The sequence below is a fragment of the Passer domesticus genome, chromosome 3 (assembly GCF_036417665.1).
Source record: "Passer domesticus isolate bPasDom1 chromosome 3, bPasDom1.hap1, whole genome shotgun sequence".
NCBI lineage: Eukaryota > Metazoa > Chordata > Aves > Passeriformes > Passeridae > Passer > Passer domesticus.
Window position 1 is genome coordinate 4,273,638 of NC_087476.1, and position 16,131 is coordinate 4,289,768.

A 16,131-nucleotide genomic window follows, 5' to 3' on the forward strand; every position below is an offset into this window, starting at 1 on the left:
TGTCTTTTGTAATCACAGGATTGTAAATATTGTAATATATAAATTGGTTTTTTGTGAACAAAAAAAATTTGTTTACACTTACAACACTCAGTACAATGCATGTTTTGCATTCCATGGACAGATTTTCCTCTGACCCTGGAGGTGTGTGCCCAGACACACTTTGCTGGTTGGCTCAGTTTTGATGTGACTTGGAGATATTTCTGTAAATGTCAAATTCACATCTCCTGTTGAGCTACTTAGAGTCATGGAATGGTTTGAGCTGGAAGAATCTCAAAACTCATTTAATTCCAGCTCTCTGCCATGGGCAGGAACACCTTCCAATATCCCAGGTTGCTCCAAGCCTTATACAACCTGGCCTTGGATCAGGGACGGCCACAGCTTCTCTGGGCAACCTGTGCCAGGGCCTGACCACCCTCTGACTTGGGAATTTCTTCCTAATAACCAATTTAAATGTCTCCTCTCACAGTTTAAAGCTGTTTCTCCTTGTTCTATCACTAACTATTGGTATTCTATCACTATTTAGGACTGGGTGAAACCAGCTAGGTAAGCGACATAGCATCCCACACTGATTTATGAAATGTTTTGTGTTAGAGGCCATAAAAAGTTAAATTTATACTGTTTTTACTTGAGAGTGGCATTGTAAACATCAGAATAGTTTAATTTTTAATAATTTTACCAGGTCGATACAAGACTGCAACTTCACATTATGCTTCTAACAGGAAGCATATCCAGAGTCCTGATGCCAATATATTCCCAGTCTGAAGATTTGTGATTAATTAATTTGGAATTAATTTTCAAATTCTTGCATTTCTAGGCTGCACCATTCTTCTCTGCTCCATATTTAAGGGTGTTCTGTTAAGTCATTTAGTAAAGTGTTTAATTCTTGTATTGCCTGCAACAGCTTTTTGTGTTTGAAGGCTCTGTCCTGTACCTTTAACATGAAGTCACTTCTGCTTTAGATCTCAAGATGGGGTTTTTTTTCCAATTCATGCTTAGTTAATTATTAAAAATGAGTTCAATAATTAAGGAGTTATACAGATTCATCTATTTTTCAACATTTGGAGTGTTTCTGCTTGCAGTATATTTTGGGGGAAGAAATAATTTAAATAAACCACAACTGTTGATCTATTAAACATTTTCCCCACAAACAGGTAATTTATTTACCTGTTGCACAGCCCAAATCCAGGCACTGAAGTTTGTTTTATGAACTTTGCATGTTTTATTCAAAATAGAGTTTGTTTTCACAGGGAGTATATTATAATTAGGGCAAAGAATCCTCAGTTATGGTCCCTCATTGACACCAGAAAGGTGTCACTGACCATATCCTGTGTGTCACTTGGGCTGCTGGAAGTAGAGGAGATTCTGACCTGGAGGTGCTGTACGTGGGAATACAAATGGGAAGCAAGGAAATGGATAAATGTGGTGCTTAGGGACATGGTTTGGTGGCAGATGTGAAAGGGTTGAGTTAATGGCTGGACTTGATGATCTCACAGGTCTTTTTTAATCTTAATGATTTTATGATTCTATGAAAGGGGAATCTACTAGACATGTTGGTTTGTTTGGTTTAGTTTTCCCTAACAAAAATGTTCTGAACTTATTGGAAAATGGAAGTAGATTTTGAACAAGCAGAGAAATATCCCACCCCACCTAGATCATCAAGAAAAAAAGTACAACAAGCTGTGGCATGGGAGACAGGTAGCTGAACACAGTAAGAGATGAAAACAAGAAAAAGAAAATAAAGGAAATGGGGGAATGTTTGGATGTCTTGAATATTCTTTTAGAAGAAAAACACCCAAAAATTGAGAACATTTTTGGTAAAAAATTTTTGAGTCAGAGCTCGAAAGTGGAAAAAAGCCTGAAAAAAGCCTTTTCTATTGGAGCATGTTTTGAATGCAGAATGGTGTTTCCCACTCCTCAGTGACAAGAGTTGTTGCCCAGCAGTGCTGCTGTATAGTGTGTGTGACAGATGAACTCCACAGGGGTCAGTTGTGTGTCTGGACACAGATGCATGAGAACACACATTAACACAGGCACACAAATCAACACCAGAAACAAAATGTCCAGAGCTGGAGAGAAATGTGCAGTGCTCCACACGCAGATGGCTGCTGCCAGTTGTTGGCTTTTATGCCAGATCTAAAAATTCACAAGAGTCGCTTGGTGGAAGAAGGCAAATGAATAAAAATGAAGAGAGTGCTGCTGTTACATAGAATGATATTAACAGGGGTTTTTTGAGCTGTGTTGAGGATGAAGTCTTTGATGTCAGTGCCTGTGAATGGTGGAAGGTGGGTTTTGTCTACGTCAGTATTAGAAAACAGCGTGGCCCTATAGGAGCAGAGCTGTAAGGTGAATGATGTTTGTGCTGAGGATGCCGGGTCCACATGTTCTGGGGGCTACTACAGAGTCATTTCAGTCTGGTTCCCTTGGCACCTACAGTGTCCTATGTGTCCTACTGCATTTCAGCTCCTCCACCGTTTTCACAGAATCCCAGGATGGGTCAGGTTAGAAGAGACCACAGTGGCTCCTCTGTCCCACCTCGCTGCTCCAGCAGGGCCATCCCAGAGCACAGGGCACAAGATTGTGTCCAGACAGTTCTGGAATATCCCCAGTGAGGAGACTCCAAACCCTCTTTGGACAATCTGTTCAGTGCTCGGTCACTGCACAGGAAGGTTCTTCCTCCTGTCCAGGTGGAACTCACTGGGATGAGTCCCTGCCCGTTCCTCTGGTGCCATTGCTGGGCCCTGGAGCAGAGCCTGGGCCCTGCTCGGAGCCCTCCCTGCACACAGGGACACCCAGGGCTGAGGGCCCCTCTCAGCTGTGTCTCCTCTCCAGGCTGAACAGCCCCAGCTCCCTCAGCCTTTCCTCCTCAGGGAGATGCTCCAGCCCCTCCATCATCTTCATCATCTTCATCACCCTCCACGGGACCCACTCCAGGAGCTCCATGTCTCTCTTGACCTGAGGAGCCCAGAATAGGACACAGAAAGCCAGATGCACCTCCCAGGGCTGAGCTGAACAGCAGGAGGTTTTTGATGCCTTCCAAAAGTGTTTGAAATACCTTAAATGAAGGATGTCTGGGAGATTTTCTTAGCTGGAAGTTGGGAAATTTCAAGTTTGATTTAAGAAAATGTAATAATACAGAAGTATCTCAGGTTTAGATGCCATCATTGACACACAGAGCAAGTGCTCACATATACTTCAAGATAAAAGAGTATAAAGATTTTATTCTTTTGTGATTCTGTTGTGAATTTACTGTCTTGGAGGTGCTACTTCTTATTTCCATCTTCATTAAGGAAATAGTTGAGACACTATTATATAAGTAATGAAGACATTGGGGTATAAAGAACAAGAAAATGAAACAGGATATGGGCAGAGAAGTTTGCTTAAAATAATTTGAAAATGATTTATTGGATGCAACCTCTACACTCAGTGATTTCTGCTATTATTACTTTCCTGCAGTACAGCCAAGGAGGACAGTAACTTGCTGTGGGCTAAAGGTAAATGATGATCTATTGCAAGGGAGGGAAGAAAAGTATTCTAAAGGTGGATGTGTGAGGCACACGCTCTCCCCTGAGTGTGTTGGACCTCACTGGACCAATCTTTTCCAAAGCCTGAGAGGGAAATGTCAAAAGTTAAAGCAAACTTCATTAAGTGAAGAAAGGAGAGGTATAGGGCAAGACTTTTCATTGCTGGGGCTTGTTACAGACAGATTTCATAGAATCATTGAATTATTGAATGGTTTTGGTTGGAAGGAACCTTAAAGACCATCTCATTCCACCCCCCTGTGATCAACAGACACCTCCCATCAGAACAGGTTGCTCTGAGCCCTGTCCAACCCAGCCTTGAACCAGGAGAATGCTACTCCTCTTTGTTTGTTTGTTTGTTTGTTTTTTAAGTTAATTGACTTTCTTTTTAACTTTTTTTTCCCCTTGTTCTTTTCAGGCTGGATGCCCAAAGTAGTTTTCACACACTTGAAATCATCAGCTAATGCCAGTGACACACGATTGGTGCTCCAGGAACCTGTTGATTGGCAACCTGGTGATGAAATCCTGGTGGGAAGTTCAGGCCTTGGAGATGCGGAGCAGCAGGAGGAAGTGGCTGTTATCCAGTCTGTGAACAAAACAGAGCTGCACCTTAGATCACCACTCAGGTATCCTTTCAGGAGATTTTTTTAGCAGAGAGCTAAACAAGGAGAAAATTTGATCAAAGTCAGGATTTGCCGTTCCCTGTGGGACATAATAACTATATAAATCCCTTTAATAAAGGCGGCCAGTGATATTTCACTTCCTCACTCCCCCTAAAGGTAGTGGATGTTCAATCCTGAATGTTTAAATTCTATGTTTAAATTCTGTATTATCCCCTTGAACTCAGAAAACCTTTGAAGCAGAAAACACTGATGGCCAAAAAAGTCCAGTGGTGTCAGTGTAGGAATGACAAAGAAATTTCCTGCATATTCAATTCCTTGAGAAAGTGCATATTTTTCATAAGAAATGTATGACTTGTGTCAAAAAAAATCCTCTGTTCTTGATTTTTTTAAGTAATACACTCAAAGTGAATTTTTTCACTATGGAAATCTGCTTCTATATTTCCAGTGAGTGTAAATTTCACTGCCCTACACTTTCTTAATCTATTGTGCATAGAGATCTTGGACAGACTGAAAACTGCACTTCTTACATTATCTAGAGGCAACCTAACTCCAATGCCCAGGAAGATTTAGGGTATTATTTTCAGAAATAATTTGGGTTTGAGGAAGAAAAATCCTGATGGTTTTCACCATCAGGTTGAATTCAACGGCTGAAATATATTGTTGTAAGTCTTGTAGAATCACAGAACATCCTAAACTGGAAGGGACCCACAAGAGTCATTGAATGGAGTTATTTGCCCTGCACAGGGAAATTCCAAAATCTCCACCATGTGCCTGGAAGTGTCATCCAAATGTGTTTTTGAGCTCCGGCAGCCTTGGGGCTGTAACCACTTCCCTGAGGGGCCTTTTCCAGTGCTCAACCACCCTCTGGATGAAAAGCCTTTTCCTAATACAACACCACAATATAATATTATATATATAATCTAAAGAAGGCTTGAGAGCTTGGGAAAAAAAAAAAGATTAAAGCAAACATCAGACAAGGAAAAGCCTATCTAGCACCAATTGTGCCACTGTCCCTACTGAGAAAAGGACTGAAACTAGCTCAGAATTTGGGAAGTTATGGTCATAAACATAAATAACAAGAAATCATAAACAGAATTCTCTCCATCTGGAAGGTGTAGATGATATTTTTTGTCTTTTGTTAGGTACCCCCACAGTGTTGGAGAGGAATGGGGCAATGGCCAAGGTCTGCCTTTGAGTGCTGTGGTGGCACTGCTCAGCAGAAGGGTTGTTGTTCAAGGAAATGTCACACTGGAGAGGATGTCCCACCTCAGGCAGTGTGCAAATGCAGGTGAGGAGGTCTTTTTTCACAGAAATGTACTGGGGAGGAAAACTGCTCCATTAAAATCCCATTGTGGCAGCCTCACTGTGTATTAGAACTCTTTCTTCCTAGGATAACTTTGAGATAATTCCAATGCCAGGAAAGGGAGTTTGTCTTTCCAAACATTGTTTGACATTGAAGTGTGAAGTCTTGGGAGTTGAACTGAACTTCATTGTAATATCTCAGATGTATTATTTTCACATTGTTGTTTCAAGCCATCTTGGGAAAGACCCTTTAGTTTTGCCTGAGCCTAAGGGTGTAGAAAAGAAAGTATCTTCTGAAAACATGTTTCAGTGTACATAAAATATTAAATTTTTTATTGTGTTTACTATTTAGTCACTTTAAGAAGAAGGAAAAACAAAACAGCCCAATGCTGTTTGTACTCTTTAGCGTAAAATATCGAGACGTTGTTTAGTGTTTAGGGTTGCCAAGGAAAAAAAATAACAGGTGATGCATAAAGTATCACTGGTGAAAAAACGTTAAATATCTCAGTTCTCCTTTAGTTTTACCTGTATGAAATGCCGTAGAGTTTGACAGGTAGATTCCTGATTTACACCATCTATTCAAGAAGCAGAATCAGACACAGTGATTATAATGTGAAGAGAGTTAGGTTATCTGGCAACCCAGGTGTAAGGTTTCCTTTAAAAAAAAAGTGCCTTGGGCTTTCAGACTGTGACACAAGACTTCATTTGATATCCAGCAGCCAGCTGCTTATATTACTCATGGATTTATGGTCCATTTTGTGTGAACTCATAAATATAGGCTCTGAAATGCACTAACCGTTTGAGGTTTTTATTTGAGTTAAAGGATAGGAGGATTTCTCAGAGGAGTCACCAGAAGAGGAGTGAGAAGTGTTTTTTGTGGTTAATTTATCTTCTTTTAAAGAAAAATGAGCATTACTGGGCATCAGCAGGAAGTGCTGGAATTTGAGATCCTCTCTGCTCTTCCACTGAACAAGCCCAAGTAAAACATTCATAGTCTGAATCTCATACCAAAATATATCACACCCATGGAAGGGTCTTTCAGGAACTTTATCCAGCCCTACGATTTAATTTTTTGTCATATCATGGAATCCAATAATGGTTGGGTTGGAAGGGAAGTTAAAGATCATCTCGTTCCACCCTCCTGCCATGGGCAGGGACATTTTCCACTATCCCAGGTTGTTCCAAGCTCTGTCCAACCTGGCCTTGGACACTTACAGGGATACAGAGGTAGCACAGCTTCTCTGGACAACCTGTGCCAGATCCTCACCATCCCCACAAGGAAGAATTTCTCCCTGATCTCTATTCTTTTCTTAAAACTGTAGGTAGTAACAGTTCTGCATGCATCTGCAGGGAGAGTCAGGAAAGCAGTGTTTAAAAAAAAAAAAAAAAAAAGAAAAAGGCTCATTTCAGTTTAATTCTATACATCCATGCTCAATCTCCTTTTTAAGAACCTAATTTAAGGATTTAAGGGAAATCAAATCCCTCTTCCTCATGCATACAATTATCCAAAATTAACTCCAAGGAGCTGTCCGAGACATAAAACTACAGCTTCCTGCTTGTTTTAATGCATTTCCCTCCAAAATGTCCAGACTTTTAGGGAAAGAACCACACCTATTTTGAAGGACATCAAAAATGTGTGCCTGTGTTGCCTTTGGGCCCATGTTTCATATCCCTGCTGGAGCTGGAGTCTCACTGGGTCAGTGGCGAGGATCTCCCCCCTGCACATCCCACCCCACGGAGAAGGTGCCACTCACAGCTGTCCCTGGGTTGTCCCCTAGCTTCTTTAGGTTCTTGTTCCTGCTCTGGTAGCACCATTGTTTGTAGTACATAGAGACTGGAAAAAAGTGAGAAAGCTGATTCCCTCAAAATATTGAGGAAAGGCTAAGAATATTTGTTGCTATCCCCAAAACCAAAGGGCACAGGTTTTCTTGTGAAGTGGCTTATATTTGTAGTAGTAATGATTTGGGAAAGGATCTGTGTTATGAATAGAAACTTGAGCAGGTGTATTTGAAAGTAATGACTTCTGCTGGATAAAAACCACTAGATGGATGTGATTTGGTCCTAATGTAGGCCAGAGGATCTCCCCCTGCTCATCCCACCCCACGGAGAAGGTGCCACTCACAGCTGTCCCTGTGTTGTGTCCTAGGGCGCTCTGGGTGTTTGTACAGGAGAAGTGAGAGGCAGCTGGGCTCTCGGGACCTGGGAGCCGTGCTGGTTGTGGAGGCCTTCCAGGGCCAGGCGAGCCGGCTCCAGCTGGAGGGGGTCCAATTCCGCCACGTGGGCCAAAGGTTCCGGCACCACCGCGGTGCCCTGACTGTTACTGGCAACACCTGGATGGCAGGTGAGTTACCTGCACTGGAGACACCCACCTTCTCCTGCCCAAAGCCTGGGCGGGCACCCTCAAAACCTGCTTGGCTCTTGAGTCAGTTGGCAAATTGGATGGTTAAATGTGAAAAAAACCCCCTCACCTCCAGTCTAAGCTCAAGTGGCAGAGGGGTTTCACCTGCTTCCCTTCCTTTGTATCTCTGCTTCTTCCTAAAATAATATATTTTTTATGCTTCATTGTTCTTTTGATGTAGAAGAGAGTAGGTCTGGAAATGAATGCACTAAAACATTGTGAGGGAGCTCAAACATGGCTCAGGGCTGGTCAGTTGCAGGGGCCAACATTTAATTTCATCACCCAGAGGTTAAGGAACATATTAAGTTCTTTTGACTTTGTCACTGTTAAATGCCAAATTCATCTCTGTGGAAATGGCAGTGAGGGTTCTGAAGGCGGCTGGTGGTAGGGGCAAGTTTGGTGGGCTCAAAGAATGTTTTAAGGGTGCTGAATGGATTTTCCCTTCCTAAGGTACATTTGCACCTCTCACAGAGTCATCAAATGGTTTGGTTTGGAAGGGACCTGTGCCATCTTCATCACTGAGTGAGGGTCAGAGCTCCCTGGCAGCACTGGCCAGGATGTGGATGATGGGAAGCTCAGCATGCCTGGCTAGGGAAGGGGTGTAAAATACCTGCCCTCAATCTGCAGAGGGATTTGTGCTCACACCACTCACTTCCTTCCAGACTCTTACATCCGTGGGTGTTGTGTTGTGGACTCCTTTGGCCAAGGCCTCCATCTGAGAGGGATCTCCAACCTCAGTGTGGACAGCAATGTTTTCTACAACATTTCAGGCCATGGTCTTCTCCTGGGTAAGTGAAGCAGGCAAATACCCACACTATGTACAACAGCAGCTTGTGCTGGTTGCATTTGCATGAAAATGCTTTGGAGGAAAGAATGGCAGATCCTTAATTGTACTTTGAGAACTTTAATCACACCTTCTGCAATTTCTGGTGTAAGTGAATCTGGAATAAAGCTCCCATAATTCCACATACAACTTCTAGCACCTACTTCCATTTGACCAGCTCTCTTTCTTCAGGGCAGTCTTCACTCAATAGAGATCAGTTATTTTTCAATGCAAAAATAGTAGATTTTTTAGGGGATTGATTCATCTGTCCTTGGTAAAGTGTCATTATGCAATATTTAAGACCACAACTCAGTGAAGCATTTAAGAGCATATTACCTTTAACTTCACTCATTTGATGTTGAAGATAATGGAATGAAAGCATATGTTAAAAGTTAACCAGAGGATTTAGCACTTAAATAAATTGGAGCTTTGAGCAACAAAAATGTTAAACAACAAAATATTTCTCCTAACTAACCATCAGGAGACTGATTTCAAGAATCTTCTGCTGGGATCTCATGTTTCCTGAATACCTAAAGATATAGCTTGATTTTTATTTTCCGTAAGAGATGGGATAAAAATGACCAATTACGAGATAAACAGAGGGGAGAAAAAGAAAGCCTTCAGTTCTGATCCTGCAGTTCCCCACACACAGCAAGTTCCTGTGCTGGGTGCTGTGTATAAACAAAATGAGGAGTGATATATCATGATTTAAACAGCAAAGATTATAAACCCAATGTGGTTATACACGCCTTGCAGAAGAAGAAAGCTGGTTTAGAGAGATGCAAGGACTTGCCCAAGCTGATGTACAGAGCCCTTGCAGCCATGGGGAAGCAGAGCAGGACCTCCACGCTTCTGGCATCCCTTGGCTCATTTGTGTTGGGATCTGTGTCTGAGTTAAAGGACTCTGAGCTGAGCTGAAATTTCAGCCTGAATACACCTCATCCTCAAGATGCTTTTAATGGCTTCACTGTCAGCAGCTCCAGAGGGTCTGATGGATTAATTTATATATAATTCTGTTGCCTGTGAAGGAATATTTATTACAGCAGGCTCTTTGCAGCTCTGGAATTGGATTCCCTCAGTGATTTCACCTAAAATCCTTATTTTCAGAGGTTTTGCAAGGCCATCACAAAATATCACTCTGAGCTCAAAATTATTGACACACAAGGTCTGAGCTTGAAAGCCAAAACCTCAAAATCCTGTATGGCTGTCAAAAGGACTTCTTTAGGATCTTGTTCATGCTCTGGTAGCATCATTGTTTGTAGTACATAAAGACTGGAAAAAAGTGAGAAAGCTGATTCCCTCAAGAGACTGAGGGAAGACTAAGAGTATTTATTGCTATCCCCAAAACCAAAGGACACAGGTTTTCTTGTGAAGTGGCTTATATTTGGGGTGGTAATGATTTGGGATCTGTATTATGAATAGAACTTGAGCAGGTGTATTTGAAGGTAATGACTTCTGCTGGATAAACAAAACTAGATGGATGTGATAGGGTATGCAGGAGACAATGGCCTATGCATAGGCTCCACACAGGATTCCACTTTGTATTCTGCTTCCAAAAGATCAGCAGCACTGATCACAGAATCAAGGAGTCATTAAGGTCGGAAAAGACCTTCAAGGTCTTCCTGGTTCTGGAAGTTCAACCATTAAACTGACCCTGCCAACCCCACCACTAAACCTTGTCCCCAAGTGCCATATCTCCATGGCTGCAAACACTCCCAAGGATGGTGACTCCGCCACTTGCCTGTGTGGCCTGGCCTGTTCCAATGCCTGACCACCCTTTAGGTGAGGAATCTTTCCTGATATCCAAACTAAATCTCCCCCAGAGCAACTTAAGGCCATTTCCCCTTATCCTATCCATGTGTCCTTATTTGGACATGGCTTGCATGGGACTGTCCACTCCTTGCCATTGGGTGGCCAATTTCTTTACAATGTAGCTTAAAAAAATATTTATTCTGTTTTCTTTTTCCATTTTCTATAGTGTAACTAGACCTGGAGCACCCCAAGGGTCTGTGTTGTCTGATCAATTGCTTGATTGATTTTTCCCTCTCTCCTCTCCTATTTTTATTGCTTAGGGGGGCAACCCCCCACTTTTATTGAGAGGTCCATCAGTGTTTTTCAGCCTGTTTAGAAATTTTCTTGCATGTAAGTAGGGCAGTGAATGGAGATAGGAGATAAAGAAGACTTTGAATTCTAGTACTGCCAGGAGCATGCCTGTGTGTGCATAGGTGAGCCTCTCTCCCACTCTGAACCACTCTGAGTCTCTTTTCTCAACTGTAAATCTGTTTTATAATACATATTTTATTTATTTTTACCATAAATTTTCAGTTCAGAATGTATGACTTTTGGTATAGTCACATATAATACCCTGTACAGGGAAATATATGTGAATATAACATCTGGACTTTTGTATATTGAAATGAGAATGATAATAGAGGGTTCCCAGCTATAAGTACATTTATGTTTATTTTTCTTTTTTCTTCCTCTTATGTTTTACTTTTTAAAATATTTTTCTTCCTTTTCTTTGTATCTTTTAAAGGTGAGGGACTGGAAGAGGAGAACAAAATCAATAACAACATAGTGATTGGCCTTTCTGTAACTGATGGTTTATCCAATATTGAGACACTGTCACCAGCAGGGATCTACATCAGGGCTCCTGCCAGCCACATCAGGGTAAGAAGTTCTGGTATAAAACATAACATTTCTTTTCTAGTCAAAGGTAACAGAAAGACACAGAGCTTCATTTATCTGGGAGATCACATACACAATATTTGTTTCTTGGCTGAGCTGTCAGAACCTGTGCTTGTGATGGGATATTGAAACAAGTGCATATTACAAAATAAATTATGTTCCTGGGTAAATTTATTACTGAGAATTTTGCTGTGTTTGAGTGGAATGAAATATTACAGTGAGAGAATTCATCCTGAGGTACTTTAAAATGTTGTTTTATTTTATAATGCTCACACATTCAGAAAACTTGGAAGAAGTTTAGTCTCAGCTTCTCTAGAATTTCTGCCATTATTAAAAAAAACAAAACCCTCAATTTTAACGGATTGACTACAAAAACACTAAAATTCAGCAACACCTCTGTCTGGATTTAAAATCACATTGACCACACAGCAGAAGATTTGCATTCTGGGGTGAGAAAGTGTTTCCTGTCCTATGAAAATGACATTGATTTTAAAAGAAATGAAGTTATGTTATTCTAAATGGTTATAAACCACTAGGTTTTTAAAGAGCTGACAGCTTAGCTTCCACACATCAAAAAGCTGAGCTCAGAAAAAATACTTTTATTTACTAATTCTCTGATGCTTTCTCTTAGTTAATTTTCATTTTTTGGTCTTACATTTCAGAATAGAGTCACTTTTATGAGTTTAGTGGACAAATATGATTTTCATCAACTCCAAACCACTTTTCTTTCCCAACTATTTTAAAGAATTACATTGAAACTGACCTTTCTTACCACACTTTCTGTAGTGAAAAATGCATATTTTCATTTAAAAAATATTTCTAACATGTTCTATTGTTAACCCCCAGTAACCAAACCAATTACTGTTTGTGAAGACCTAATCACCCCCGGGGCTTCTGCTCCATGAGGGAAGATTTACACCTAAATTTGAAGGTGAAAAAGAGACCAACACATTTCCTATGTTTTTATGAAGACAGGAGCACTGAGGAAGGAGGAGAGAACTTTTCTGCAATTCCCTCGAGGCCATATTTATCATTTTTAAGGCCATCAAATACAGTTTTAAAATACAACAACCAGGCAGAATCATGAGAATTTCAGCTCCACTAAGCACAGAGTTTTGTACTGTCATGCACTGACTTACCCTGGAGCTGTTCACTCCATCGCCAGTGGCTCAGCTTTTGAAAAGGTTTGCTGCAATTACCTCCACGGGTTCCTGGGAACTGGCTGTGCTGGGTTTTCAGCACATTTATTCATCCCTCTCTGCTCACGTGAGTTTGCAGATATAAAGCTACAGCTGTGGCTGTGTACCCCAATATCAGGGGGTCCTTCCTGCTCTCCAGAGATGTGCTGCTCCAGGCAGGGTAACAGATGGCCCTCAAATGGTTGCTGATGACCTTCATCATCTTGAGGAGTGAAATATTTGAGGAGTTGCAGCAGCAAAAGGAAAACACGAAGAAATTGCCCAGCTTAAAATTGTTATTAACTGTGCTTACTCTACAACAGGACCAAGCAGTGCTCAGGAAGGCCGCAAAGCACAGGGATATTAAGAGAAAAAGTCACATTTCTCCCTGGCAAAAGAACTGTGGACTTTTTCTAAGTGCAATAATAATCACTAAATTCCAGGGGTGCTGGTGCAGCAGCATTATGATGCTGTAGTCTTAGCATCTTTTCTCTCATGAAAATTCTCAGATCATGTGATTCAAGCTTTTTAGGTATTTATAATCCTAGTTTATTTATCTTCAAACTTCCATTTGAAGAATGTAATAGGAAAGGCTCATCTTCCACCTGCCTGGTTCTCAGGCAATAGAAACTTTCCCAGTTTAGAATTTAATTTTAGGTGTTTGTCAGTCTTTTTGTTCATTTGTTTTGGTTTGTTTTTGTTTATTTTCATATTTCCATCTTTTGATGATTGGTTTTAACTTCTTGGCTGCAATCTTTAAGGCAGGGACTGCAGAGAGCTCTAGGTCCAAGCTGTGTAACACCTTCTGTGCATGATGGGTTAAGCCTTTCCACAGTGAGACCTGCAGTAATGTTTTTATAACTAGTCAATTTACTTGGGAGCTTAAATTTGCATCGGTGGCTGAAGAGCTTAAATTTCCTTGAAATTCAGTGGTGGCCTAAACGGTGTGGAAATTGGGACAGAGCAGTCACTCAAACCTGAGCCTGCAAAGACATTTGGAGACCCAATTCCCACTGCCTTCCATTTGACTTAAGCTCTTAAGTGCACTGGTGAATCAGGCTGTTAGACAAAATTTTATACTTGGACAGTATGAGTGCAAACTGATTATTGCAAGGTTAGTGTAATTTTTTTTAAACACAGTGTGTAAGTTCAGGTTATCACTTTTTAGAGTCATGGACAATCTCATTAGCAGGCTGATTTTTTGCTTTTTAGATACTATCAGTGCAAGGAAGTGAAGATGCTCCTCTGTTATATTGGCTTTTTTCTCACTGAAACATGCACCCTATGTTCTTGGACTTCTTTTTGTGTACAGAAAAAATAATTTTAAAAGTAGGTTTCTATATTTTTATTTTTTCTCTCTTGGGCCTGGTGAGTTTTGGCCTTTTTGTTGTTCCAACCCATGAACATTCAATGCCCTGAAATGCCAGAGCCAACATGCAGTGCTCATGCATAACAACATATGGACTGGGTTTAAAAAATCCAGCAAGAACCTCCCTCTCCTTTCTTGCCTTGGTGTTGAGGACTGGGGAACAGCTCAGATGAATGAACGGGGTGGAGCTCAGCTGGTGTCTCCATGTCAGAGGAGTGACTGATTGTCACACTGTTGGTGAATGCATTTGTTTCCTGGTGTCACCCCATCCAGCCATTCTCCACAGCACCAAAGAGGTGAGCCTGCATCTGTTTGGCACTGTTTTCCCACTGTTCCATCCCTGCTGAGATCTTTTCCAAACCCTTTCCTGCAAAGTGGGCCCACACCAAAGCAGGCACATTGTGAGTGCTACTCACATCCTGCCCAGCTCTGAAACTGTGGGAGCAGTGCTGGCAGAGCTTTAATGTCATTTTTAAGGTCAACAGTTTGAGTCCCAGCTATCTAAAAGAAATTCATGAAATATTTACACCAACAGAGTTGTAACAGTTAAGAGACACTTAAACCATCAGCCACTTGATTTTAGTGACTTGCAGTGCATACCTCCAGGTTTTTGGCATGCTCAGGGAGGTAATTTCTCTCTGGAATTTTGGTTGCATGGACATTCGTAATATACTGACTTCCACAAAGAATTGATTTCCACACAAAATTCCCTGCTTGCCTAAAACCCCTGCCCTCCAGCCACGAGCTGGCTGAATAAATATGCAGGGAATTTTTTTTTTTCCTTATGAATCATCTGTAGAACGCACGATTGGAGTCGCAAGTAAAATATCCTGGAAATGATGTGACTGGACTGCAGAAGTGTTTTGTTAAAGAAAAAGGGTCTGTGGCTGCACTTTCAGAAAAAGCAGCAGTTTTACCAGGGGATAGAGAAAGCAGAGCTCTGGGTCTCAGTACTTTATTCTTTGACAGATGTCAGAGATCAGGACTGCAGGGAGCACACTTGGATGGGTCAGAAGAAAGTAATTGGTATATGGAGGGTTTCACCTCGAGGTCACCAGGCTCAGCTTTGATTTGGACCATCAGGGACCAAAAAGTCATTAGTATTTTAACACTGTCCAGTGGCCTATGAATGGGAGTGGTGGTGTCAGACCTGATCTTAGAGAACAAGCCCTCCTTAGAGCTGGAAGAAAAGCCATCTTAGACCCCCCCTCTGAGAGCCACATACCTCTAGAGAGCAATTAATTTTGTCTAAGGACAGACCAAAAGCATTGCCTTCTGCACATGCCTATGTTTTATTATTATTTTTTTTCTTCAAAAAGGAGCTAAAATCTACCAGCCTAAGGTAGATTTCACACACCTAAGGCAGTTGAGAGGGATCATGCACAGGTGCACATATGAAGACACTGCTATGTGGACACAACCCAAACACAACTAGGCTTGGCTGCTCTCCAAATTAAGCTGGCAAGAACAGGGGTTTTGTCCTAGAGTAGAGAAATTCAGAACACACCCAATACAACTCATATAACCTATTTAATGCAGATTCTGTAAGTATCAAACTCCTAATTTTAAGGCCAGTCAGGTCTTATGTCCACTTATTTTTATTGTTTTATTACTTACAACACAACAATTGCAGAATTTAGAATTTAGAATGCAATTTATTTAAGAAATATTAAATGACAATAACTTACAGCACATCTTTCTATGTTTATTCATTTATCCTGTAAAAATGATCCAAACGATATAATTTACCACAGGTCTAAGGAAGTTTAATTGTTCAGTCACTGACATATCCTGAAGATGTTGTTCTTTGCTTTCTCTTGACTTTTTGGAGTCTCACTTTTTCAATGCAAATATTTCCTATATTTCCTTATTCCGTGTTTGCTTTGGGAGATAAGAGAAACATCAAGACTGAGAAGGGAACCAATAAACTTGATTAGTTTGTGATTTACCTTTGGGATTAATTTGTGATTTACTTTTTCTTCCTGACATTTTCTCATATTGAAAGGAGTTTATAGATGTAAGTTTTCAACACATTTTTTTTCTTACCTACTTCTTGAAGACTTTTCACTACACCATTGTTCTACTGTTTGTCTCTATTGCTTGACCAATCCTCCTTGTCTGGTTTGAAAACAAGTATGTTTACAACTGGCCCAAGGTCAAAGTGAAATAGAACAAGACAGAGGACACAGAAATGAGGTACAAGTCTCCAACAGCCAGTTTACCAGAATTTGA

General features: G+C 41.0%; 1 protein-coding gene across 12 annotated transcripts in view; it reads left to right on the forward strand.

Annotated features, from left to right (window-relative positions):
- Positions 1-16,131, forward strand: part of PKHD1 (PKHD1 ciliary IPT domain containing fibrocystin/polyductin) — a 238,684-nt gene that overhangs the window by 101,054 nt on the left and 121,499 nt on the right. For all 12 annotated transcript variants that reach the window (XR_010357918.1, XM_064411623.1, XM_064411625.1 and 9 more), the window contains 5 exons: positions 3,937-4,144; positions 5,284-5,429; positions 7,590-7,784; positions 8,504-8,629; positions 11,201-11,334. Coding sequence is in view for 11 of the 12 variants with exons in the window: in XM_064411623.1 (XP_064267693.1) it covers positions 3,937-4,144; positions 5,284-5,429; positions 7,590-7,784; positions 8,504-8,629; positions 11,201-11,334 (809 nt within the window). In the remaining variant the exon portion in view is untranslated. The remainder of the gene's footprint in view (positions 1-3,936; positions 4,145-5,283; positions 5,430-7,589; positions 7,785-8,503; positions 8,630-11,200; positions 11,335-16,131) is intronic.